This window comes from Haemorhous mexicanus, chromosome Z (assembly GCF_027477595.1).
Source record: "Haemorhous mexicanus isolate bHaeMex1 chromosome Z, bHaeMex1.pri, whole genome shotgun sequence".
In the NCBI taxonomy this organism is placed as follows: Eukaryota; Metazoa; Chordata; class Aves; order Passeriformes; family Fringillidae; genus Haemorhous; species Haemorhous mexicanus.
Genome location: NC_082381.1, coordinates 2,762,155 through 2,789,011, shown reverse-complemented (window position 1 = coordinate 2,789,011; position 26,857 = coordinate 2,762,155). Strand labels below are relative to the sequence as shown.

At 37.7% G+C, this 26,857-nt stretch overlaps 1 protein-coding gene across 4 annotated transcripts in view; it reads right to left on the bottom strand.

Moving 5' to 3' along the window:
- Positions 1-486: 486 nt before the first annotated feature.
- Positions 487-26,857, bottom strand: part of CEMIP2 (cell migration inducing hyaluronidase 2) — a 51,037-nt gene continuing 24,666 nt past the window's right edge. For all 4 annotated transcript variants that reach the window (XM_059837075.1, XM_059837076.1, XM_059837077.1 and 1 more), the window contains 18 exons: positions 24,544-24,713; positions 21,835-22,044; positions 21,225-21,430; positions 20,600-20,669; positions 17,836-17,964; positions 16,088-16,176; positions 14,107-14,238; positions 13,589-13,624; positions 12,712-12,867; positions 9,936-10,113; positions 9,233-9,448; positions 8,347-8,558; positions 7,641-7,826; positions 6,303-6,522; positions 5,629-5,721; positions 4,401-4,549; positions 3,589-3,695; positions 487-2,852 (listed from right to left, as the gene is read on the bottom strand). In XM_059837075.1, the coding sequence (XP_059693058.1) occupies positions 2,656-2,852; positions 3,589-3,695; positions 4,401-4,549; positions 5,629-5,721; positions 6,303-6,522; positions 7,641-7,826; positions 8,347-8,558; positions 9,233-9,448; positions 9,936-10,113; positions 12,712-12,867; positions 13,589-13,624; positions 14,107-14,238; positions 16,088-16,176; positions 17,836-17,964; positions 20,600-20,669; positions 21,225-21,430; positions 21,835-22,044; positions 24,544-24,713 (2,756 nt within the window). In that variant the 3' untranslated portion in view covers positions 487-2,655. The remainder of the gene's footprint in view (positions 2,853-3,588; positions 3,696-4,400; positions 4,550-5,628; positions 5,722-6,302; positions 6,523-7,640; positions 7,827-8,346; positions 8,559-9,232; positions 9,449-9,935; positions 10,114-12,711; positions 12,868-13,588; positions 13,625-14,106; positions 14,239-16,087; positions 16,177-17,835; positions 17,965-20,599; positions 20,670-21,224; positions 21,431-21,834; positions 22,045-24,543; positions 24,714-26,857) is intronic.

Below are 26,857 nucleotides of genomic sequence, written 5' to 3'. Positions count from 1 at the left end.
GAAAAACACTCCACAGGTGCACTGCCAGTCAATTCCAGTGCTTGACCACCTACTCAATACAAACTTTCCTTCTGTTTTTGTGGAACTGCCTGCATTTCAATGTGTCCCCACAGACTCTTTTTCTCTGCCACTGGGCCCCACTGAGAATGGCTGGCTTCACCCTCCTCACTCCCCCACCAGGTAGTTAAAGACATGGATAGGATGCCCCTGAGTCAGTAACAATGCTGCTCCTTGCTCCCCTGAGCTGAAATGACTGTAGACTCAGCAACTCAGACAATCTTTGAGGTATCTGCCTTCCAAGATAGGGCCATAGCTTCAGTCACCATCAGTGTCTCCTTCCCAGTGTTGCTAGCTTGTCTCTGAAGGAAAAGTAGGATATACTCCGCAAACTTCACAAGTAAACCAGTGTTGAAATAAGATAGTTTGTATTATTGACACAGCACACATTATAAAATTACTTGATACAAGAACAGAAGACACCCATAATTTTATTGCCTTGTCAGACGTAAAAATTTATTTATGCTATTTGTCAAGTGTTTAAATTTACACAAAAGACAAACACTTTAACTTCAGGTTCAATTGTTCATCAGTAAGCCCTACATCAGAATACCCTTGACACTTCCAAGGACAATTTTTAAAAGACGCTTAGAACAGCAGAATATCATAAATAATGGCCAACTTCACAAGCCTGAGGATCACTACCTCATCGCTATTTCTCTGCTGAGCATGAGAATAGAGGAAGCCTTAAAGCCATTTTAATCCCCAAACACTATCACTACTGCACTCAGAGCATTTACATGACTGCCCTGCACTAATAACACCAAACATTACAGTTAGTCGTAAAGATTTATCACAACTTCCCCTAACAAAATTACTTTTCTTTTAAACATAACAAGAGAACTGTGCATCAGAACAACTGCAAAATACACAATCAACCATTTGGCTTGGTTTTGCAATAAAAAATAGTATCGGTCATCTATTTGTTAACTTCAACTCTTGTGTCATACTCCTTACCCCCTCCTTTCTTACTTAGGAAACTACACTAGACCAGACAGTTTAATTGTAGAACTGAGGTAGCATATTTTAATTGAACAGAGTAATATGTTTGATATTGTGCCTCTTCTCCTTTAAAGCACAAAAAAAAATCCCCAGTTTTTCAACATCTTTGGAGAAGACAGACATACAGTTCATTTCCAACAGCCACTCTGTTTTGAATTCAAAGCACAAAGCATCTGTGAATGGTGGATACATTATACCAGCTCAAATGAATGAGAACATATACAAGAAGAAGGAAATATGTCAGTTTTATTAGAACTAGGGTTACATTTTAGCCCTATGGCACCTTTTGATCCCTATTATGAAATGCATTTTTACCATCCCTGAAATTTAATTTCAAAGATGAAGATCCTGAAAAAGGGCAGCTGTGCCACTGTTCTATATGATTTTCACACTATTGGCAGAGCCAAATAATTGCAAAAAACCAGATTAAATCAGCGGACCTAATATAAAGTCAACAGGAATTCACAACATGAATATACTAAAAGAGTCAGAGTTAAGGCAGAAGGTATGACTTAATGAACTGCGAGCACTTTCCATTCACTTACAAGTTAAAGCTGAGATAGCCTTAAAAATACTTAAAGAAAAAACAACACCAAAAAACAAACAAATAAAACCAACCCAAAACCAACCAAACAACAAAAAACCCCCAAAACAAGTAAAAAAAAAACAAAACAAAATTTAAAAAAAAATGAAACAAAATCAAAACAAAACAAAAAAATCCACCATTGCAAGAGTAGAAGCTTCATTTCCTAACAAATTGAGAGTAACAGTATCTCAGCTTTGCCCTTCTGGCTAAAAGCTTTAAAAGACTAAGCTGAAGTCAAGCTGTACTCAAGACTGCAGCCTTACCTTCTAGACTGTTCATTAAAGTAACTCTTACAGACACTTGTGTATTTAGAGAGAATAATCAACAGTGATCCTAAAGAACAGAAGGAATTTCCTGCTCCGCATGCCATGCTTGTACACAAAGCCTTGTAAAGCTCTGCTGAATGGTACACAATCCTCATCCAGCCCCAGGCTGGATCTTTGAATGACTTCCTCCATCTTTCACACAGGAAAGCAAAAATTATTACTGCAGTTAAAAATCCCTTGAGTCAGCCTCATGCATAGGAGAAATTGCGTTTTAACACATTGGAAAGCAGACTGAGAATGCAACTGAGCTGAAAGATAAACTCCCATGGAAACAGCTGAGGGGAAAATGCTTAGGTTATAATGACCAATTCAAGCTGTTTATGAAGGCATTGATGTTAGTCTTTCAAGTAACCCAAAATGCACTCCAACACCTGTTACTAAAAACTTAAGGCTTTTATGAATACCCTCTTACATACAAAATGAGTATTAAACAGAAGGAACTTGTTTACAGTAAATACAAACATCTGAAAAATCTCTGAAACCTGTTTATACAAATACTAATAAATTCTTTAATATTTTGTACAACTAGAAGGTGCACAGATTGGCATTCAAGCAGTCAATGCTGGCAAACATCTCTCAGACAATAACATGATTTACTTGGATAACAATATAGTTTAAAATGCCATAAATTAAAAAATAAGTTAGTTCACATTTTTTCCCCAGATTTTATGTACATCTTAGTCTTTAATGAGATCGTGCAGCCTTCTTCAGAAGCTCGAGGTCTTTCTGACGGCTTTTAGTTGCTCTGGCACAGCCATACTCTTCCAGTTGCAGAGGGATATACTTTTCTATCTGAACGAGCCCATGCCCAGCAGGACTGGTAAACAGCTTAATCCAGGATGGCTTAATGTTTCCTCTGAAGCCCAGAAAGGCCAAGCTTCCTGTGACAGAAAAAGCTCAGCATTACCAAACCAGCCAAGCTCACTGCAGCATCATACAGGACTAGGCAAAGGTATGCTCCCCCAAAATTCCTTCCCCCACATTATTCAGGACATTTATCCACTCTCAGCTTTACATGAACCTTACAAGGAAATAAAGATCTGCAATTTCCTGTCTCAATACTTAGTATTAAATTCCCCTTAAATCTTAATTTGAAAACACAGCTAGTTGGACAGTTATAAAACCTGCTTTCTCAACCACAACTTGTGGCATCACTCTGAACAAATGAGAGCTACCCCGTGCGGCCTAAAAACTCATCATCCCTCAAAATACCAACACCTTCTCCTTTCTAGCTTCAAGTTATTTAAGAACAGGAAATACTAGGCAGGCACAGGAGATTGCTTTAAGATACATTTCCTGGGTGAGGCACGAAATACAGGCTTCAGGAAAAAAGCCTGGGACTCTTGTGTGATCCACAGGCACAAAGAACTGCTGGTTACTTCTCTGTTTGCAACAAGCTTCCCACAATGGGATAAAGGGGTTTTCTGCCCCATCTGCTAACGGGCTGCCAACTTCCTCTCTCAACAAGAGCTGACACACAGCAGCCACACCAATGCAAGCTGGCAACCACCCTTCACCAGCTGCATCCTCCTCACACACCCCATAAGAAACCCAGCACTCCAACATAAACACAAAAACCAAGGTGGTGTCAAAGAAATGTTCAACATTTCCACCAACCGTTGCTCTGAAGGTAAGGTGGTTTCGCTGTCCCCAGGGACATTAAAGCTTCAGCTAAATTATTAGGAATTGCTACATCACCTCTTGTGCTCAGCAGAATGATAGACCTGCAACAGGAACAGCATGACATAGCAGCTATTGTAAACATATTTTTAAAATATTCTGGAACACATCCTTCCACCTAGCTGCCCTCAGTGTCCAATTCCTTATGAGTACTTATGACATGGAAATATTCAACCCTTTCTGAAAGCAGTACTTAGAATTTCTTGGTTTTAAACTGCCTTTAAATTTACCTTCAAAATCAATGGAAAGTGTTACTTAAACACAGTTTAGTATTTTGTATCAAAAAATCAAGTTTGGGTATTAATCCAAACTTGGAAAATTAAAATACTGATTATTTTCTGACACTAACTCTTTATCTTCATTTAGTGATAAAAAATTTTCTTCCTATAGGGAGAGAACAGTATGACATCTTTCACATAGTCCTTGCCACTGTCATTAAACAAACAGTTATTCTTGTTTTAAGCAAAGTAGTGTTATCACATGATGTTTCATTAAAGAAAGTTATTTTTGAGGAAAAAGGCAACACCAGAAAAATTTTAAGTGTTTAAAATCTGCTCAGATTTCTTAAATAAGGCTAAACTGTCCAATAAATTGCTCCTCTGTTTCTCCTTTTGCCTGAACTTAGACATATGTTTTGTTCACTTTCAGTGCTCAAGTATCATTATCTATTCATCATTATTTAAATCCTTCTCAAAAAGCAGAGCTACAGCTTGCAGGACATACTGCAAATGACTAGTCATTGCACATACCTTTGTGGAATTCCAGATTTTAAATACACATCTACACGCCTAATGTCTACTCCAGAAAATAATTTGTTTCCCAACACTGTGCCAGTGCAAGCATCTACTACAACAATAAGTATTCCATTATCCTTGAAGGTAAACATGGTGTCATTGACCTGAACGGGAAGAGAGATAAAAGGAAGTTAATATGAATCAAACAGCAATTCTACTGAACTCAGTGTTAATCAATCTTACTCTAGCTTAGACACAGTAATTTCATTACAAATACTTGCTTCTCCCCAGCAACTCTTCAGTTTTCCCTTTGAAAGGATGCTGCTTAATGGGACTTCTGAAATTGCAAGGGAGTCTTAAACCTAGAGCTTCTACAGGAATATTGCCCATTCCAGGTGACTTACTACCTGCCTCAGTCATTGCTCCTGCTCTGGGAAGCTAAAATTCAGATACTAAATCCCTTGGACTTCTTTACAGTAACAGAGTTAATTGATCCCTGCAGCACATTAGTTCCAGAGCATTTTCTTCCTGCTGCTTTGGATATGGCACACACACTCCTGGAGAAGTTTGCAGCTGCAAAGGTTAAGCTGCTCCTGTGCCATTTGTCTACCTGAATAACTGAAGGTTCAGCCAGGCCAACAAGGACACTGCAGAATGTAAGGCATGTGCACACTAGGTGGTATTTCACCTTCATGGGCAAGTCTACTTCAGCATCTGAATGGAAAAGTCAAACTCAACTATTTGTTATACAGTATCACATCACTGGGCTCATTTGTGCCACACCAGAACAAACACAGAAATCTACTGATTCTTTAGCAATTGCCATTTAGAGGACTTCAGCAAAGCTCAATGGCTCATGTGACCCACACCACTAATTTACCAATCTGCTTGCACAAGGACAGTTTCAACAAAATGGATTTAACTAACAAATTTTTAGTTTATGTGCTCTGTTTATTTCCAAAACCAGCCATAAATGTATATCCACACAGACTTAAATATAAGCTGAACATTTTAAACTCTAATGGGAACATTTTTCTCTTCAGCAAACAGGACTCAAATATAAAATGGAGCTTTGAAGCCTTGCTTTCTAATGTTTAAACATAAATTTTTGAGTTTATTTTTTAAACAATGAACCAATCTTTTCACTCAAGGAAAGAAAACTAAGATCTGCATTATGTAGAGCTCTACAACTGCTAAAATACAAACTGCTATATTTAAGAAGAAAACCATAAAGAACACTTACATATATAAATGCTTGCTGACCTCTGCTTGATTTATCAGATGAATTAATATGCACAAGGAGGTAGTTTCTGTGAGGGTCACTGGTGAACACCATCTGGATATCAAACAAAACAGTTAAGTACACATACTAATGTTTCTTCAACACTTTATCATACCAGTTTACAACAGACAGTCCATGCTCCAAAGCAAATATATCCATTTGTCAGTGGCATTATTTATGATACTGTTAATCCTAATAAATATAATTATACATAGTGTAACCTATTTTATCTCTTAATTTCAATATTTTTCTCAGCATGTATAGCTGAGACAATTTCAAGTTCATGTTAATAAGCAAAGATCCAAAGAGAGAGGTTTGCCATGTAGATCTCTGCAGCAAAGCTCTCCAGGTAGCACAGACAATACTGCAGTGCAAGACATCAATCCACCTATGTTCCTTTTCTGTAGCACTTGCAGCAAGAGTTGCACAAAGGAAGAAAAAAAACAACCTTGAAACTTTCGTGCTACAGAAAGGACTCCAAACCTTCAAGGAGTCCAAGAAGATTAAAACAAGCTGACCACTCTAACTTGATAATTGCAGTATTCTGTGCTGAAAGACTGAAATTTGGACTTAAATTGAGTAGATAGCATCACCAATCCTACAGTTCATGAAAGTTTTAGCTTATTTTATTTTACCTGAGTTGTGCCACATTTTGAACATGGTACAGTAGTTTTTTCTGGCATCTGCTTCATCACGGTTGGTACTTGGTAGTACTTTGGGTAAGCTTTTGCCATGCAATTACTTATCCCTTTTGATGAATCTTTGGTCACAATCTTGATCCTTTCACATCCCTGAGATGAGCAATAACTGTGACCATCCCTATTATATTTGGCTTGAAGAAATAAAAACAGTAATCTACACAAAAAGGGGAAAAATAATCTAAATTAACTGGTGAAATATAGGTAATTATATTCAATCTTAGCAGCTATATTTCATGATTTTCAGAAGCACACAAACTACAGTATTCACTTCTGCACCACTATCCAAAGGTTTCAAGGTGTTTACAGTTCACTAGAGTTAGGAAATCCCTAGCAACTTATCTAAAATTCCCCACAGTTAAAGGAGGCATCAATATAAATGTAGATGCTTTGCAAAGAAAAAACAGTCCTCAGATCAGTGGCTTACAGGAAACAAAAACCAAATTGCAGAGCACAGATTTTTTCCTTGCTCATAGATCTTTGCAGACATGCAGCAGAAATATTCAGTTTCACCCATGAACACTGAACAATATAGTTGTGCTATTTCAAATGCCTGGAAAGGCAATTTAGGGTGAAAAGCTCTTACACAAAGCAACGTAAATGTCTGTTCAAAAACTACATCCATACACATTTGTGTATTTGTAACAGACAGGCACAGTAGCAGGTAACAGAACAAAATAATTAAGAGAACACATTGTAAATTTACAATCAATGTTTGCAAAACTCACAACTGATGTACACAGGACTTACTGGAATCTGACCATATCTAATGACCATACCTAAATACTCTCAGACGGATCTTAGTGGCCTCTGTGAGAAGTACTTTTGAAGGAGAGATTAGGACTTTTAAGTTTTTTTGAGACAGCTGAAAACAGATTAGGATTTTCAAAAATATTATTTTTAAATGTTGGAAGAGAAAGTTTCTTGGAAAATTATAAAATTTTCTGCTTAACAAGAAAACAGATAATTTCTCTGAAGACTAAGAAATTAAATCTTAAAAGGCACTGCTCTACAGCACACCAGATACTCTATTTTCCCCAGACATAGGGGGTAGGAAATATCTTTGGCCACTGGTGCTCATGGAAAGTATTTCAATGACAGCAATGGTAGTATGGAGATTTAAAGACATATGAACATTTTTCACAAGAGTTCTGGAGTCCTTCTCAACTGCTTTCCTCTTATGCAGGTGCCTCATCCAGTTGCTTTTAACACTTTCAAACTGGACATTTCAAAGTTAAACAACATCTTCTAGTAAAGTCAAATGACAAGAGTTACCCAGTGCTGTTGTCAAAGTAAAACTTCTTGTCTGATCGATTCTTTTCAAGCTCCCTCATTGAAGACACAGGCATGTAGCGCTCCACCTTGCTTGAGAGAGCAGATGACCGCCTTTGAAAGGTTTCCAGCACTATAAGAAAATCCGTTTTCGGTTGGTAACAAAGACCAACACGTATCCAGTCGTTCCTAAAACCAATATAAATGTATGAGTCCTTGCAGGAACAGTTTAGGTGTCAATACAGAGCAAAAAAGATCACTCCAAAAAAAAAAGAAACAGGAACACAAAAGCTCCTAAACCCTCAACAAGATGATCAAATCTGCACAGCCTTTCATTAAACATTTTAGTAACTGATTGTCTCAGGATAATATTTGATTATATACTTCAGAGATATTTAATAAGTTCATCTGCCAACAAAAGCAAGTATGATAAGCTGTTCAACTGCAATTCTGCTTGACTTCACTATTGGTACATCATCCTCTCCAAAAGTTTTTCCTTTAAGACACTGTACTGGAAAAGCGTTTAACTTCAGGTTCAGGTCTGTTGTTTTACAGAATACTTTCATATTTGTAACTATGAAAAAAAAAAAAAAACACCAAACCCAAGCTCTGGTCTTCCAGATGGTTGCAAACTCAAGCACAATAACTTTGCAGGACATAACTTCAGTATTGCCTTATGGATCAAAGCCACAGAAGAAAATAAACATACTTGTTGAAGTTAATGAGATACAGATAGGTGACATTTGGAGCTTTTCCATTCCAATGTATCGTATAGCCCTTTTGGAGCATCACCACTGGCTGGTACTGCTGAAAGGCAGCTGCTTTCTGATTAATACCTCGAAGAACCATGGGATTGGCTGGATACTCATCTCGGACAATAGTCATGGAAAGATTCTGTCCATTCCAGGTTTGGACATAAACCTATATGATATTCAAGAGGGTGAAAATAGGAAGACTTGGTCTCTTTGCAAAAGAAAATGAAATTGTGAAGCACGATCAGGACATTATTAACCAAAATGCTGCAGTCTGATGTTCTGAGTTATGCAATATACATACCTCTCCTGAATAAAAGTCCTATTTAAAAAACTATTATAGATGTTTCCCATCTTACGGACAAAAGAGCATATGGAGGAAAAAAAAAAATCAGTTATAACATCTGGCCACACAAAGCAGGAACCAGAATGGGAATCAAACCTGTAAGACTCGTATTCAGAAGCTGGTATTTAACATCTCCAGAAACAAACCAACAAAACAACCCCTTAAAGTCCACTTTGTGAAAAAAAAGCAGACAGAACTTGTGTAGAAGAAGACATCTTCAACACAAAGATGTTTTAGCAGACACAGCTGCAACACAGAATTCTTGGCAAACACATATAGTTTTACCTCGCAGCATCCAATACTGGACCCTCAGTGTGCTGAGAGGAAGCATGATATATACACAACTGGTTCAAAAATGTGATATGTATAGAAGTATTTTTAAAAGTCAAAAAATTTTGAAATCCAAAGACAAGTAATTTTTTATTTCTTACACTACCTGACTCCACAAGTAGCTCATGTTATAGATTTGCCCCAAACAGGAAGCCAAAAGTACTAGCCTGTGCATAGTTCCCACTGCAAACCACTCCACTCCATTCTGTGATGTTAATGCATTTGGGGTGTTGAATCAAGTAATTATCCATTCGGCCCACATAGGTGTCCCTGTAGTCAGTCACTGAGCCATCTACATCATGAAATATTGAGTTCTTGTCACCATCCAGATCACCTTCTTCAAACCAGGGACCAGGCTTCCCAAAGAAGGCTTTCAAAAAAACCTGACAACAACAATAAAAGTTTTTGTTTTTCCTGAGGTGAAACACAGAGTAACATTTGCACATGTGCAGAAACACAGGAATTTGACAAAGCTGATTAAAAACTTTACGGCTAGGATAGCAGAATCTTGCAAAGCAGACATGCTGGGTTTTACTATGTGCCCTTGCCACAAAGAGGCTCAGGCCAGCTCTACAGTGTTAATATCTGCTGCAGAAAATTTGTTACTAAGGATATACCAAACCTTAAAAATCTTACAAAAATTTCTTTTCAGCTTCAGCACAAGCCATGAATCATTTAGTGTAACATATGCTACATCTCTGTTGGCATTGGATTTTTTGATCAGGAGAGGTCTGTGTGACCTCCAGCCAGGAGATAAGCTCTGAAGTAGGTATGCGTAGAAAGGATCACCTACAGCTCTTGTTTGTGTATGTTAAATACAAGAAGAGGAAACCATTTGCAAGACTTCAGGAAAACTTGCAGAAAACTTACGTTTGGACCAAATTTCACAAGAGAAATGTTATTTTTTGGAGTCATCTGCCACGGATTTTTCATCAAGAATCCAACTGCACTGGTAAATCTGTCTGGAGTTGGCACAAAGTTTTTAAACGTGCACTTGGTAAGGTGAATAGGTCCATCATAAATCTGAAAGCCTCTGATTGGAAATGTCCTGTTGATGCAAGCAAATATTTATACCATGCTGTAATAAAATTCATGGTACACTTGAATCTGTGTCAAATACATCTCTTCAGAAATCAATAAAGCAACTATTACAGAATGACTTGCAAGACAGAATTTAGCACAGGAAATACGGTTTCTGCACTTCTCTAATGAGTCAAAAAACTCCCTACTCACACATTTTCCTGTTAGTGGAGCTATCACTCTCCACGTGCAAATGTACCCCTTTTTCAATATGAGAAATACAGCAGAAAAATGATACACCTGCTCTTTGATTGATCATGGCAACTGGAAGTGACTGCAGACTGGAAGAAAGCAAATGTCACTTCTAACTTGAGGAAGGAGCACACAGAGAATGGTAGGCTGGAAGGCTTAACTTGACCCTCAGGAAGATGATGGAGCAGCTAATCCTAGAAACCACTTCCACATACCTGGAGGACTGGAAAATCATCAGGGATAATCAGCATGAATTTACCAAGGAGAAGCTGATAAACTTCTGTGATGAAATGAGTGGCCTGGTAGAGCAGTGGGAGAGCAGAGGACAGAGTCTACCAAAACTGCAGTAAGCCTTTTGACACTGTGTCCCATAAGATCCTCATGAAGTACGGGAGGGATGAGAGGACAAATGGCTGGGCCCAGAAAGTGATGGCATAAAGTCTACCTGGTGATCAATAACGGGTGATGTACCCCAGGGGTCAATACCAAGTCCAGTCTTGCTCATTATTTCCATTAGTGATGTGGATGATCAGGCCAAGCTTGCAGAGGGCACAACACAGAGGGAAGCAGCTGAAGCAGCAGAGGGTTGTGCTACCACTCAGACAGACCTTGACAGGCTGGACAAATGGGCGGATGGGAACCTCATGAAGTTTAACATGGGAAAATGCAAGGTCTTGCACACTGGGAGCAACAAGCCCTTGTGCCAGTGAAAGGACCTATGCGTCCTAGAGGAAGCAAAATTAACCATAAGCCAAACAATGTGCCCTTGCCACAAAGAGACAAAAAGTATCCAAGGCTGCACTGTGAGAAGTGTTATCAGCAAACTGAGGGAAGTGATACTTCCAATTTTTACAGGACTGATGAAGCAACAATGTGGAGTGCTTGTCCCCAGTACAAGGCAGATATGGAGATACTGGAAAGTGCAGCAAAGGGCCACAAAGATGATTAAGTCCCTGGAGCATCTCTCATGGGAAAAAAACACTAGGAAACATGCTCAGCCTGGAGCAGAAAAGCCTCAGGCAGGAATCTCAATCTTTTGAAGGGAGGGTGCAAAGAAGACGGAGCCAGCATATTCCCAGTGACAAGACCAGGAGCAATGTGCACAAGATGAAAAATAACATGTCCCTGCTAAACAACAGGAGAAACCTTTCACTGAGTGATTGATCACTGGTGCAGGCTGCCCAGGAAGTTTATGAAGAATCCACCCTTGGAAATATAGTGAAGACACCTGAACTTTGTCCTGGAACCTGAGCCCTAGGTGACAGTTCTTGAATAGGGGAGTTGGACAAGATGACATCCAGAGCTCCTTCCCAGCCTCAGTTGTTACGTGACTCCACTCAACAAGACTGAATACCTCATATCACCACCACATTAACTTCTCCTCTTTAAATGGGTGAACAGAAAAAACTAGGGTGGCTGGGGCCCACTTTACCCTTTGTCCTACTTGGCCAAGGATGTGTATGGACAGAACCTGGAGCCATGTGGGCATGGCCAATACATTGTGCTACTTGATACCATCTTACATCATGGCTAGAAAGTGGGGGAAAGGGACTGTCTCATTTTCTGAAGGGAGAGCATTCCTTTTCCTGGGGAAGCAGTGGGATAACACCGATCCTGACTAGAGGATTTGTCCACCAGGAGAACACTTTGGGGTGCTGATGGTCTCCTGGCCATCTAGTTCTTCATCTTCAGGGCTACCCAGTGCCAGGTTGAGTGGTGAGCATTTCTGCTTTTTTTTTGCACACAAATCACCTTTGTTTTGTATACTTTTGTTATTAATATTGTCACTATTATTGTTAATATTCTTAATCTCATTGTTTTCAGTACACTGTTCTTGCCTCAGCTTGAAATCTCTGTCATTTGTCTTTCTCACCTGAGGAGGTGGGGAAAGGGGAGCGGCTACATGGGGCTCAATTTCCAGCTGGGCTTAAACCAAAACAGTCTTCTTTCTAATTCTGTGGCAAGGGTAGAACTTGGTATTATGTTAAACAACACCAGTACAAGTCAAAGAGAAGGATCATGGTCACAGATTGTGATTTGTCACAGACAGACTGCAGTCTCTAGTCCCAAGCTGACATCTGAAATTCTCTTACCTGAAAGTTCTCTTCTAGACACAAATACTTTTTAAGTCTAAGATTTAATTTAAGTAGGATAACTTAAATTTCTACAGAATCGAACCTGAGGAAGCATCAGATGAACCTGCTTCAGTAAAAAGGTGAGAGCGACACAGCTGCACACATAGCATTAAAAAGAAAAAGAGAGCATCACTTTCAATGGAGTCTTAATCTCTGACAGCTCAACCAAGAAGGGTCTTTACATCTGATACAGTGAATTTTTCTTGTATTTCTACTTCCTTCATTCATGACATACTCACCGATTTCTAGGCAGAGTGCGTGTCTTGTTGTCTATTCCTCCAGTTCCCACATATTTATTTTGTCCACCTTGAAACCCATAATTCTTGCTCTCACCTATGAACAGTGACTCTGATACCTCCTGGCTGGCACCTTCATCATTTGGGAAGCTCCCATCACTATCAAAGCACATCAAAGATAAATCTTTAGCCAAGACTCTCCAGCAGATGATTATGCCAAGCCACAGCACCACTTTTACTTCTGTAACAGCCCTCCTCAAGCAAAGCAGTATAGACTTCATGGACAATACACAAAACAATAGTTTTAATCATTAACATTAAATAGAGGCTAACTCACTGAAATGTTCAGCAGAGCCAAACATTAAAACTTCTAGCTCCCTTTGTAGTGGAGCATCTTTTTATTTACAGTCCACTTTTCCAGTCCTAGAACTAGTTTGTCAATCTCAACAGCAATAATTTCAGCTCACTACCTAAGTTACTCTCAATATTTTTCATTAGAAAGAGATTCTACCCCTGCTAAATGCTTAAATGCTCACCCTCCCTTTCTTTCCCATTGCACACTTTCAGCTGTTCAGGAAGAAAAAAAAAATACTGCCTAAGGAATCATACACTACCAAGAATACCTCAATAAATAAAAGCTTTCTGGTAAAGAGGCAACAAGCTGTGGTATAAACCAAGCACAGGCTGAACTAAAGCAGAAACTTTGGCAGCTGTGCCAGTTTACAGCCTCTATAACAACATCTACATGACTGGAAATATAACCAGGCCCCAAACCAAAACTGCAGCCTTATCAAAGCATACCTATTAAAATTAATACATACACATAGATTTTCTAAGCTTCTATGCAAGGAAATACAGAAATTATTTAAAAAGTACTCACCTCGCAAACGTCAAACCTATTCCGTTGTCTGCAAACCTACAAGAAAGTCCAGAACATCAGTTGTTTTTTCTGAATTATCCTACAATTGGTTAACTTTTGTAAAAGCACATCCTATGATGCACTGAAAAAAGCTTGAATTTTTCTATTAATGAAACATATAACCACCGTAATTTTTCTGAAAACATTCTTGTTAAAAAGTAGTGAAATAATTTTCTACACATTTTAAAAAGGACTTGAAAGCTCCAAGGAGATAATAGAAATCCCTGTCTGAATTTACTGTCTCTACCAGCTCTCAGGCTTCTTTTTACTACAGCTGTTTTTCTGCTGTTTAAGGCAGATTCTCATCTAATCACATATAAACTTGCACATTTGAAGTTGTGGGATGGTATGAGAGCTGGTCATACTGAGAAGTTCCTAAAGCTAACCATCAATCCTCTCCTATAACCCTGTTGTAATGCACTTTCATAAACAAAGCCTCAGAGGAAACAGCGTGTAGCTATTTGCTTCCAAATACCTACCCAGAGTTCTGAATGAGGATATCCCCTCCCCTGACCCAGGCTCCATGATCATTGTTTTTGAAAGAGATTAATCTGTCAACCAGGGCAGCAACTCGGGGCTTTTCAGGGTCTGCATCTTGATGAGGTCGAAACCTGGGAGAGATAAACACTCAGTACAAGAAAACTTGTTATTTTATATGTGCCCTATATGCTGTGCTGAGTGAACCTGAAAGACAAAACAATCATCTGATGGGCAAATTTCTCTCTGCTTAATGTTCGGAATGAAAGAAGCTAAAGCAGGTACATCTCTGTCCTCGCTAGTACTAGAAAACCATCAGTGGGATATCATGAAGCATCACTTTTCCAGTAATTCTCACAGGCTCTTGCTCAGTCTCTCTAAGTTTCTTTAGCTGTCTTCAGCCTCCCTTTATCCCCCTTTTCCTTCTGCCCTCCCCACTTGTAGTGAAGTATTAAGGTCAAAGTTTGATGAAGGGAGTTATAAGCTCCTTGGAAGGACACACAGGGCTGACATTAGTTATGCAAGAACAGTCTGGACATTTGTCTAACTGATCCTTCAAATGTTTCAAGCTTTTCTGACATACAGCAGTGCTGCTTCTTTGGGCATGCCTGAGGTTTTTTTATTACATTGCTACCAAGAGGGTTTTGTACAGTAAATTATGAGTGGAATCTAGTTTAAATAGTAGGAATGAACAGTCTGATTAAGAACTGGTGACATTTTCACTAGATGACCCCCAGGACCCCAGACAAAAAGTAATACAATTTAAAAACTGCAAACAGGCATTTTGAGAGGGTAAAGATATCTATGTTATCCCAATCACCTCATACTCTTTTGTTCAGATTTGGATCTGCCCCCTCCACAACCAAGAGAGAAATGGGAAGATAAGTAATGCTATGTTTTGATAACCTCAGTCTTCTCAATTAACATTTAAATCCCTCCAGTCTGGCTCCATGTACAATGATTAGGGATCTCACATAATTATGCAGTATCTCATTCCTTTTCTTTCTGCTGTGAAACACAACCCCATTTCATGCACTGAGTTTCTTGCATCCTCAACACACTACAGGCTCTCAGAGGGCATCTTGACCCTCTCAAGCTCCTCTCAATTACCTGTTATGACTGAGGTAAACCACAAGGGTTATATGGATTTTCTGTCAAAACATGGAACTAGCAGGTTCATTTCCAAATTATGAAGTATTGAATATCATCAAAATTTGGAACTTTCCTCTTTGCATCTGCAGCAGTCATTTAACTGTCCTTGTCTTAAACATAGGTCACTTGACAATAAATAATCTATGAACCATATTTTCAGTGCTCATACTGAGTTAACACAATAAAATGTTGACAGATACAGTTACCCAATATTCATATAACCAGTATCCCAGGCTATTTTATTTGAAGTTCAGGACAAGACTAAGTAGGCACAGTATAACCTGGAACTCTCCTAGACTCTCCATTACCTTCTCTCACTTTGTAAACTGAAGAAAATGTGGTTGATTGTACCACCTCTGCAAAGAGCCTTCAGTAGAACTGTACTACCGAGCTATGACTTCCAAGTCTAGAAGGAACAGCAGAAACATTCAGCAGTAGGAAAGGTGAGTGAATGCACTACTGAAGCCTTTTTCTAACAGTTAGTTAAAACTCAGTTATAAGTCAGAAGATTAGATTTTAAAGGAATATTTTCCTATCAGCAGCATTTCCAGAAAACATTTTAAGCATGACAGAAAGCATGTTTAAATCAATGTCCTCTAAGAGGATGGAAACTATCCTGAGCAAAAGCTTAGAAGAAACCTTTAAGAGACACAATCTCTGTTGTTCCCAAAACAGATTAATAAATGAAGGAAAAGAAAACATATGAACTTACTGCTTGGTTATAATTTATAAGCTATTTTATTGTCTTAAAAGTGTTTTTCCCCACGTGGATATAAGAGCAGTCTAAAAAGTTGGCCATTTTTCACCCACTTGAAAGAAAATATCCTTTACCTTGCATTGTTGTCCAAACAGAGATATTCTCTGGGATCATCAGCACTAGCATTAGTTGTTTTAACACCCTTATCAATGAACAAACCAGCCTGAAATAAGCAAGGAAAGAAAATTCATAATATCCAAAATTAAAGACAGAGTAAAAATGAAATTTTAAAAATTCAGGCATTGCATTCTATACACATATTAGAAACTATTATATCTTTCCATTTAGCTTCAATTGGCATATTGTCTAATGGAAAACAAGCTAATTAATATAACAAACCAGTCAGTGCTAAAATGATACGAATTATCTGTATCTGATAATTCAGATTTAAAATTAAATCTGATTTTAAAATTATCTGATTTTAAAAAAAAGGCAACGGAAAATGATCAAAGTTTACTTCAGATTTCTTTCACAACACCTATTTGAGGTTTTCCACTCATTACCAGATGCTGTTCTGGAAAATCTGGAATCCAGTCTTGTGATGAGTTCAAATTATTCTCATAAATGGAAAATAAAAAAGAAACCCCAAAACCCACTGTGAAAAATCCTTTGTGTTTCACTTTAAAACTAAACTACATTTAACATAAAAGATTATTTTGATCCATGCAGCAATAAACTTGAAACTCAATAATTCAGTATGAAATAAATTACTTGAGAAAATAAAAGCATGAGGAAGCATTTGTGCTCTTTTACCTGAATCACTTACAAATACCTGTGACTACTTTCACCTCTGATCCAAATCAGGATTACAACTGAGTCTTATCCACAAGCAGATTTTCAGACCTGCTAGTGGAGCTCTCCTTCAACATGGAACTTTAGCACACAAACTGCTACCCTTGTTTAAAGATGATAATAGCTATACAGGTGAAAATCTTTTCTTTACAATGCACTTTTGTATTCAGTATGTTCTAATTCCAATCTGAATAAAATGCCCTACAGTCCCAAACACTTATTAACACAAATTCCATTAAACACTGCATCATTTTTTGGTATCTCATACAACTGTAAGGCAAAATCTGTTTCACATGGCCAAAAAAAAAAGAAATACAATAATGATTTTATGAGGTTTCAACGATTAAACTATGAGAATCTCATGCAGCAAACAAACACAAATAAGTAATTGTTTAGAGTTAGGTAGTTTTGTAAATGTCGTTATACATACACACAGAAACTAGATTCCAAATGAAATACTTTAAGGATTTCAGCTGAAGTAAAACTTTAGCTGAGATGTGGAAAAGGTTTAAAAGTCATACTAACAGAACACTCCTCAATGACTGTAGGCTGAGAACTTCATAAGCAAACTGTTGCAAATAAGTGAGCTTCTGAAGGCAATATTAAACCTTAATCTCTAACCAGAGACTGTGCAAACACCTGAGACTCAGAAAAATAAATTGTAGCAACTGCAGCAAGCTATTAGATGAATCACTGCTATAATAAACTTTGATTCTTCAAGGGTCAGTTTTCTTCAGAGTAGGAAACAAAGCAGTGTTTGTGCTCATCTGAAATGCTACTTCTGAAAAAATTATTTTATTAGAAGTATTGATTTATTTTAGTTGTTAGTATCTTACGAGGCTCTGAATCACTGAATATCCAAAATGCAACTAGAAAATACACCCATGCTGACTATACATTGTTCTACAGTAGAGCTCAAACACAGCACAAAATCCAATCTCCTACCCAGCTTAACATGTGAACAGAAAAGTTGTAGTATAGAATACTGGAGATAAAAACTTCACCTTTTTTAAATAACATACTACATTACCTTAAAATTAGAATGAACCCGGTTGTTATAGAAGATTCCTAGGGGTGTAAGCTCTGATTTGGTTTCGATGGCTAGACTATGAGAATCTCCTGTAGCAACCCTGTGGAACAAATACCATATTCCAGCATCCTGCAAGTAATGAGAGAATAATATTACTTATGAGTGAGTCTGATACTATTATTGGTGCTGATACGTGTTTTAAAATAAAGACTCCAAACAAAAATTTAACCAGTGAACATGTGGGATTTTGGAAATAAGGCTACATTCTAGTGGACAATATCAACTAAAAAGTGTTTTGCTTCTCAGTGAAGCCATTCAACACCACATATTTAAGATGTTCTAATATTTCAAAGTAGAAAAGTGTTCAAATTAATGTAACTTCTGCATTTCAGTTATGTCATCCCACACACGAGATTTTCCTTTACTAGTAGATAATATTGCTCACAGTTAGATACTCAAAATCATTCCTCCTATCTTTACTATTTCAGTATGTTAAGGTTGGTTCATCTCTGCTCCCATCAAAATCTAAATGGCACAGCCAAAAAAACCCTCAAGAGCTTTCAGCAGACAGAAAAAAAGCACATCAAAAAATCTGGCCAGTTTGGGGCACTGTGCCAATGACATGCAGTAATAATTTTAGTATCTTCATTTTTTATACTTCATTAATATCACTGATCCTAAAGAAGCTGGATTTATCTGCTAAATGATACCCACAAAATTTCACTCTCAACTACATCTGCATTTGCAAGAGGTGGCACCATGACAACATCTGCATTGGAGACACAGACATCAAAACTTCTGCCTGACCATAGGCCATGTGCCCTTAAAAAAATAATCACCCCACAAGGCACATTAAAGAATTAAATGGTAGCTAAAGAAACACTGGGTGCTCCACCTCATGAAAAACAGCCATCAACCTTTTCAAGAATCCTGGGTAAAGCCAATTCACCCTGGCTTAAAAGATTTCATGCATTTCATTCCAAGAATATACTAATTTTCCAATGAGTGCTGGAAATTCTACTTTACAGTAATGTTCCCATGCCAGTGTGTAATGATGACGCACTGACATTTCTGGTGATTAACCATTACAAAGCAAATATGGATGTTCCATGAATAAAAATACCAAAATCTTACCTCACATATAATTAAGTACAGCTCTGTGTTTGGCAGACTCAAATAAATTTTACCCAAAACACAACCTGCTGCTTGAAAAACAGACTTAGATAAACTTAAAAGCGTGTTAAGCATCTGCAAGCATCCAGAAATATGAAAAAGGCTGTGTTTTTTTTTTCTCTTCTCTTCTCTCTCATATACACCAAAACAAAAGAAATATCTACTGCCTGTAGAGCCTTACAATAGGCTCCACTGCATAATTAAGGATCTTGGGGAGGAATGGAATTATTTGGCAGTGAATTGCTCTAGTTTATACCAGTAAAAGCTCCATAGTACAGCGTCTGTAACAACACAGTTGAATTATTCTATTTCTGAAGCAACAAGCTGGGGTCCCTTCATACTAACATGTTTACATCCGTGCAATGGATGTATATAAGAGTGGCTAAACTTTTTAAGACACAAATTCTTGCTCCAGTCAGGCACATCCTGCTGACAAAAGCAACATCTACTGGGATGAGCTACATAGGCAGAAAAAGACTTTGTAGGACTTAAGCACCAGATAAAGAAGAAAAAAAAGCTGTTTAACTTAGCCCGCAAAGACTAAATGAGGTATATTACATAAAGCAGGCAAAACAGGAAGACATCGTGTTGGACAAAAAAGAACTGGTTTAATCTGGGAGGTGAGTCCAGATCCCTCCTAGCGATAGACAAAAAAATCAAACAGAAACAAACCCACTACAATAAAAGCAACAAGAATTAGACCACAAAAAAACAGAATGAATTTTTTTTATTTTTTTAATACTCCAGATATTTCAATTTAGCTAAGTATTTTGAATCCTAATCTATTTATTAATAACAATAACCTGCTAATAAATACATTATTTACTTATATAAATGTTATCACTTATAGATAAATGTTATCTATGGCTAAAAATACACAAGCTCATATTCTTCCAACACCAGAGCCTTTGTAACAACAAACAACCTTTCCTGTTTTCCATTTCCATTGCTCTCCTCAGAAAAATCCAATTAAAACCTTACATATCACAGTCTCTCATCCAATATAGAACAGACTCCAGTCCCCTCCTCCACAGTATGTACAGATCTTTATATCACAGGCAGCTATGATATTTGCATTAATATAAGGCTCAGAACAAGCAAAACTGTATCAGCACTAACTGGCTGGAAACACTTGACTAACCACTGAGAGAAAAAAAGAATTTTACTGTTTCTTACACAATGAACACCTTTGTAGTAATTTTTCATTCCAGTGACTACAGCTCTTGCAGAGCTATTACTAAACTCATGACAACCTACAGAAAAACAGAAGACTTAAAATTAAATGCACCAATTCTGTGAAAATGAAAGGACTTCTACACAGACCCTACTACATTTCTACATTGTATTTAATAGACCTGACAGTAGTGTCAAAGAAGATCTCCTCTGTTGCAACCACAACAAAGACTTTTGGCATCACTTAAATGCACACCTAGACATACCCTGCACTTTCAATGCCAATATGCTGCCAAACACAAAAAGATGCATATATAAAAAAAGAAAATATGTGTATATCTGCCAGTGTCAATATTACAGACTTTACAAATGCCAGAGACATAAGAAGTTTGTCATGAATTACACCCATATGCCTTACCTGTGAGCCTGCTGCTGCATTATTTATAAGATGATTGTTGGGGTGAGAAATCCAGAAAGTTGAAACGGCCCTGAAATATCATTCAGAAACTAGTTACTAAAGAAAACCTCTATCTCCAACAGAAATATCCTCCCTTTTTAACATCATCAGAAAAAGGTAAACTGATGAAGTAACTACTTCACACTCAAAACACAAATCACAAGATCGTCCATATCTAGAAGTCAAAAATGGCTTTTTTTTAGTTCAGTGCACAGTACTGTATGTAATGTTGTGCAGTTATCCCATGCAATGATAAACTGTTTTAAGAAGCTTTTACAAGAAACAAGTAGCATTCAGAAAAAATAGTGGTGACAACTTCAGAATATGCATACATTTACGCAGTAGTGAAGATGTTCAACAGACTTCTAAGATCCCAAGTATCATAAGAAACAACAATGTTCCTTTTTTTTTCTTTAATAGAAGACAAAGTGTTATTTTTATTGGTATTTTTTATATAGCAGTACTATATGAACTACATTCATTAAATTATTAATAAAAATGTTTTCACCTGTACTTTGTCAAAATATCATCAGCACTTTAACTGCTACAGCTGGCTGAGTTTTACTTTTCATCATGACATACTCACATGCAGTCTGTGGCTGGCACTGGGACATAACTTCCATATACCTTATCCCTAATCCCAATACACATGCTGCTGTTTCTGTCTGTAGGTAGAAGAGTGCCTGGCTTTGTGACTAGCCCAAGGTTGTGGAACAAAGTATTCCTCTGCTCAATGCCATCTTCTATGAAGAAACAGTGACCCAGTGTGTCATAGCCAATTGTGTCCTTTATCTGTAGAAAGACAAGTTCATTATGTCAGTAGTAACAGTACTAACTGAGATTTATTTGACAAATACCATCTAGTTTTACTATCTTGGCACAGCTGCAGAGTAAAGTGTCAGTATCAGCAGCTCAGATGATTCAAGCACATAGTTTTATTTATCCCTTACAAACACAGTGCTGTCTGGAGAGTTTAGCTGCCTTACAGCTGTCTTACAGCTAGCTGCTGTAAGAATCTGACAAAGCAGAATGGTGAGAACTGTTAAATAACTGTTTGTAGTAATTTATTTATCCACTGAAATAAGAAAATCATTGCTGAGCATTGGATTTGCATAAGGGATGGGATTATTTTGGCATCAAAATGCTCTTTATAATATTTATTCCAACCTGTTGGGTTTTACTCTCTGTGCACCTACCAGTAAACCATTAGTCGCATGAACAGTCACACATCTGGAAAAACAGTGATGAATGGAAAGACCTTCCAGATAAGTTTTAAAAGTATATCCTCCTTTTTCATCCACATCCCCACAAAGGTGAAAGTGAACAGGATAACTTCCAATCTGCTGCTGGCCCATTTGCTTCAATTCCACGTAGGAAAGGTGAACAGATGTGAAATTCTTCAAAATCTAAAAAACATGAAATCCAGAGGGAAAAAAAAAATTGCTTTTTCATCAATGGAAATTTTAAGTTAATACATCATCTACCCCAGATGTACAGAAGCCAGATGTATGCAGTTGCCACAGGCCAACACAATAAAAGTAATAACAAACATTACGGTCTTGCTCTACAAGAAGCCTTACAAAACTGTATCTTTCATATACGATTTCAAAATTTAAACCTCCATGTGGTTACAACTGAGGAATTTTCACCAGACATACTGCCACACTTTACTCTTTGGTCTTTACCAGATGGCAGATTAAATATTCTTGCATGTACTGTCCAACCAAACAGAAGTCACCCATATCTGGGTGTGTCAGTAAAGAAGCTGCACAGCACAGTCTATCTGGGACAGGCTTAGCTGAATAAAACCCACCGAATTAGGCAGATTCAAAGGAACCTGCTGAGATACCTAGCCCAGTTGAGAGCTCAATGCTGGGTCAGCTTCATTAGACAGCTGCTCAGAGAATAGCTCCAGTCACAGAGATGCTCATGATGTCAATTGGTTCCACCCTCTTATTTTCCCCATATGTGAGCATTATTTGCCTTCTTTAAGCCTGGTCCCATCGCCTCTTGTCCTCTTGCTGTGCACCTCCAAGAACTGCTGTGGCCACACTGAACCCTCACCAGTACCTTCAGACAGCAACAAGATCTCTCCTCTCAACTCATCATCACACACTGCCACAACACCTTTCCAGGACACAGACCAGGGTATCTACATTCTCATTGCAATGAGAACCCAAAACTGGACACTGCACACCAGAGAAATGCCTTTACTAAGGAATATATGAAATAATCCTCACTATCATACAACCCCACAGAAATGTTAATATGTACAAAGTAAAGTCATAATGCAGTTGTACCAGTAATGCATTTGTACCAGGAAATGCATTTTCTTCAACCTAACCTGCTATGAAAGCATAAACCAAGTGGAACAGCTAAACTGCAAGAAGCTAGCCTGAAAGAACCAAACCAAACAAAACAAAACAAAAAAAAACAAAACAAAACAAAACAAAAAAAAACAAACCCAAAAAAAAACCCCAAACAACAGAATCCAAACCAAAACAAGCCCTACTTTTCTTTGTACCTTCATTTCATTAATTTTACTGAGTATTTATCAAAAATATCCATTTTCACAGGAAATCAGTGAGGGTTTTTTTCTCCTCCTCTAACTGAACTCTTAGGGTTTGCATACCTACCACATAGAGGGATGGTCAAAACTTGACCTTTTAGGCATCCTTAATGTCTAGCTCTTAACTACTGAGAAGCACCAAAACTGCAAACCATTGCCTCTCCTCATTGCTACTAAGCCGCCTTTAGGCTACTGAACTAGTGACCAGTAGGAAATTCAGGATCTTCAAAAGCTACTACATTTCTTAACATCAAAGATCTTTCTGCTTGAGCATATAAGATTAGCATAAGCCAGAAATACTTTCAGTGCTGAAGTCTAGATTTGGCAGCAGACACTCACTACTCAGTCTCCTGGGAACAATTTAACTTTGACGAGCCAAAATGTTTGTTTTCTTTACTGCCTTCCAGACAACTGAAGGTCTGCTTATTTACACTTTGGTCACACTTAGCAAGATTCACAGCTTGTCATTATCTTCTTTCATTACATTCTCTTGAACCCTTGACATCTTGAGTCCACCTACCTTCTTCCACAAAATATAAGCTGCCACATAGTAGGAAAGGGCTTATTTTATTTCCCACTATTATGGCCACCACTATGACACTAAAATTTGTTTCCAAATACATTAGAAAGAGATTTAAACTGTGTTGACCACATAATGAACACAAATATATTTGCAATTAAAATCTGAGGCCTCAAACTTCTCTAACATCACTGAAGCACTGCTGCTCAAATCTTTCATCTAAAAAGGTAACTGAACACCAGTTTAAATACTAATTTCTAGAACACTGCTTTCTCTCAGCTTTGTTTCTTCATAAGAAATTTGAAGCAGTTTCTTTATAGAGCCTTAGTACTTTCAGACTTTTAAGAAACTAAATGTAAAACCCCATATTACAAGTCACTTTATTCTCCCTCCATGCCTCTCTAGTGCTCAGGTTCACATGGGAAATCTGAATTAGGATTCAATGCTCATCACCTGGGGAGGTACAAAGGCAGTGAAAGGAAGGAAAAGAAATACCAGGGAGGTCAAGTTTTATTCTGTAATGTTATAGGATGCATATGCAGGGATATCACTTGTTCAATCCCTAATATACAATGTTACAGTACCTGCTGGACATTTCTAGAACAGTTTGAGCATTATATCCCTTCCTTCAATTCTGCAGACTAAGTGTTGACGAGTTAAATCTGATCTGGGTAAAGCTGAGAATGAAGTAATTTCCACAAAAAGGAACTGAATTATGTTCTTTAAGTTTTCAAATCCCTTGAAGTTAAACATTAATCTTTTTGTCCTTAATATGCCTTTATATGACAGAAAGTTAATTAAAAATGTTTTTCAAACCTTGATATGTCCACCAAATGTATCATAATTGAAGAACTGACACTCCTTTTCAAGATAGCAGGTATTTTCTGTCTCCCCCTTTATTAGGATGTTTCTTGTAAGAACTCCAACTTCTGCTCTCATGTCCACTCCATCAATTACTTCTCCTACATGAGGAAACTGAGGATTTTCTGTCCCACAAAAAGTTTTGAAGCAGGAGGAAAAAAAAAAAAAAGGAAAAGAGGCACCACTGATTAAAACCAGAATAAACTTACACAAATAAGAAAGACAACCACAGCAACAAAACCTATGCATTTCTCTGAACATGCTGGACTCTCTTAGCTTTTCTTATGGTAGATGTATTTTTCATTTTAATAAGATATCAATCCTCAAAAAAAATCAACATTTTATCTGCAAGTGCATCTTATAGTTTTGATCCAGAACAGAATAGGAAAAAAACAAAGAGGAGTTTATTAATCAAACATATCAAACTTTTAGTGAAACACAGGTGCAGACTTGCTTTAAAAGAAAAAAAATATGCTGGCTGCTTAATCTGTTTCAAAGACAAATTAAGAACTGAAAGCCAAAACACTTTTTGAAAATGCTGTATTGATCTCCTCCTAAAAGAAAAAAGGACTTGCTTTCCTAACTAAATTTCTTCTTTATGCATCTTCAGAACAGGTACCTAAGAAAGAGAAAATGAGGGAAAAGAAGACAGTCTGGTTTTACACCTGTCTCCAAAATCCCAATCAACTTCTCATTGAAAGTAAGAAATTCATCTGGTTCTATAAACCATAAAAAATGCATTTATGCATTTAGTGATACCTGGAATACCGATTATCACTATTCCGCCAAGCCTTAAAAAAAAAGGATATAAGCCTAAACCACAACATGAAGCAGAACTAAGAGTGACATCAACACTATATCTGCTTCTGAGGATTTAAAAAGTTAAGAGACATCAGTAAATGTGACTGCACTCCTCTCCCTAAAGTCTTGCCTATTGTTTTTCCCTATATTTGACTAGAAACTGAAGAAATCAAGTGCAGAAAGAGCAACCAGGGCTCCTACAACACAATACCTTTTGGTTTTCCTACTGCAGAAAGGTGAAACCAGCAAAAAACCTACTAAAACACAAGGCTAGAACATTACAGAGAAAATTCCTTCTTTGTGGAACAAATAGTAGGGTGGCATGTGGATTTTTTAAAAACTGTTTAAATTACTATGACAAAGAAAACTACATTGAGGGTGGCAAAGAACCCCAGCTGGGAAAGTTGACTGTAAGTTCACTACCTTTAATATCTTTTTAGTTAGGATTTACTTTCAAAAAAAAAAAAAAACCCAAGATTTTGTGGTTTACACCATATCTTGTGAACACAAGATTTTTTTTTACCTTTAAAAGCAGCTGCTTTTTCACAGCACAAAATTTCCAAGATGAAATAGAGTCTACAGACACACTACTCAGTGGTGACAAGAAACTTCTTAAACTTCATACCACAAACTTTCAGTTAAGTTTGCTCTTTAAAACACTGTGCCTAATAAAACACATCACATGACACTTAAGAACAAAGCCCAGGAAATATCATGTTCAATAGCACTAAGGTAGCTCTGCAGCTTCACTCAAACTGGTATTCTCTGAGGGTGCAATCACGTAAACGCAGATATGCTTTCCTCACACTTGAGATTTCTCAATGCAGTAAAACATATGTGACCCATGCTAACAAATGTGTGAGAAGCAAACTTCACTGCCAGCCAGACTGGCAGCCCTTAAGGCAGAGGTGTACAGGGAAATCTGAGGGTGTTGACAAAAAACTTCCAAGAAGGAAGAAGAGCACTTTGAAAAAGGAAGTCGCACTGTGCAGAAATTAATGGGACAAAACCAGACTGAGAAGAGTGCCCATGAGCTGCTGCAAACTAACACTGCAGAACAACACTTGTTAGTTTGTGCTAAGGACTGATGCTGCAGCCCATCAGGAGCAAGAGGGGAAGCTCCAGACCAGAAGATGGAGGACACCAAGGGGGAGGGCAGTACCATGGAGCAGGTGTGGAGCAGCAGAAGGAAAACAGAGACGGCAGCATGGCTGGCAAGCCAGTCCTGTGGGAGGCTCTTGTGACCTCAAGCAGAATGACTCAGATAATAAAAAGGAAATGGTCAACAACATGCATGACCATTTACTTGTGCGTCACACCCAAAGGAAAAACAGATTGCAACTACTCAGGGATATCCTGTGAGAGCAGAATTTTGGAAGGGTCACTTATTTTAAAACATTTAGTTGGGGAGGTGGTAAAAAGGAGACTGAGGGAAAAGAGAAAAAAAAAAAGGTACAGGTTCAAATAT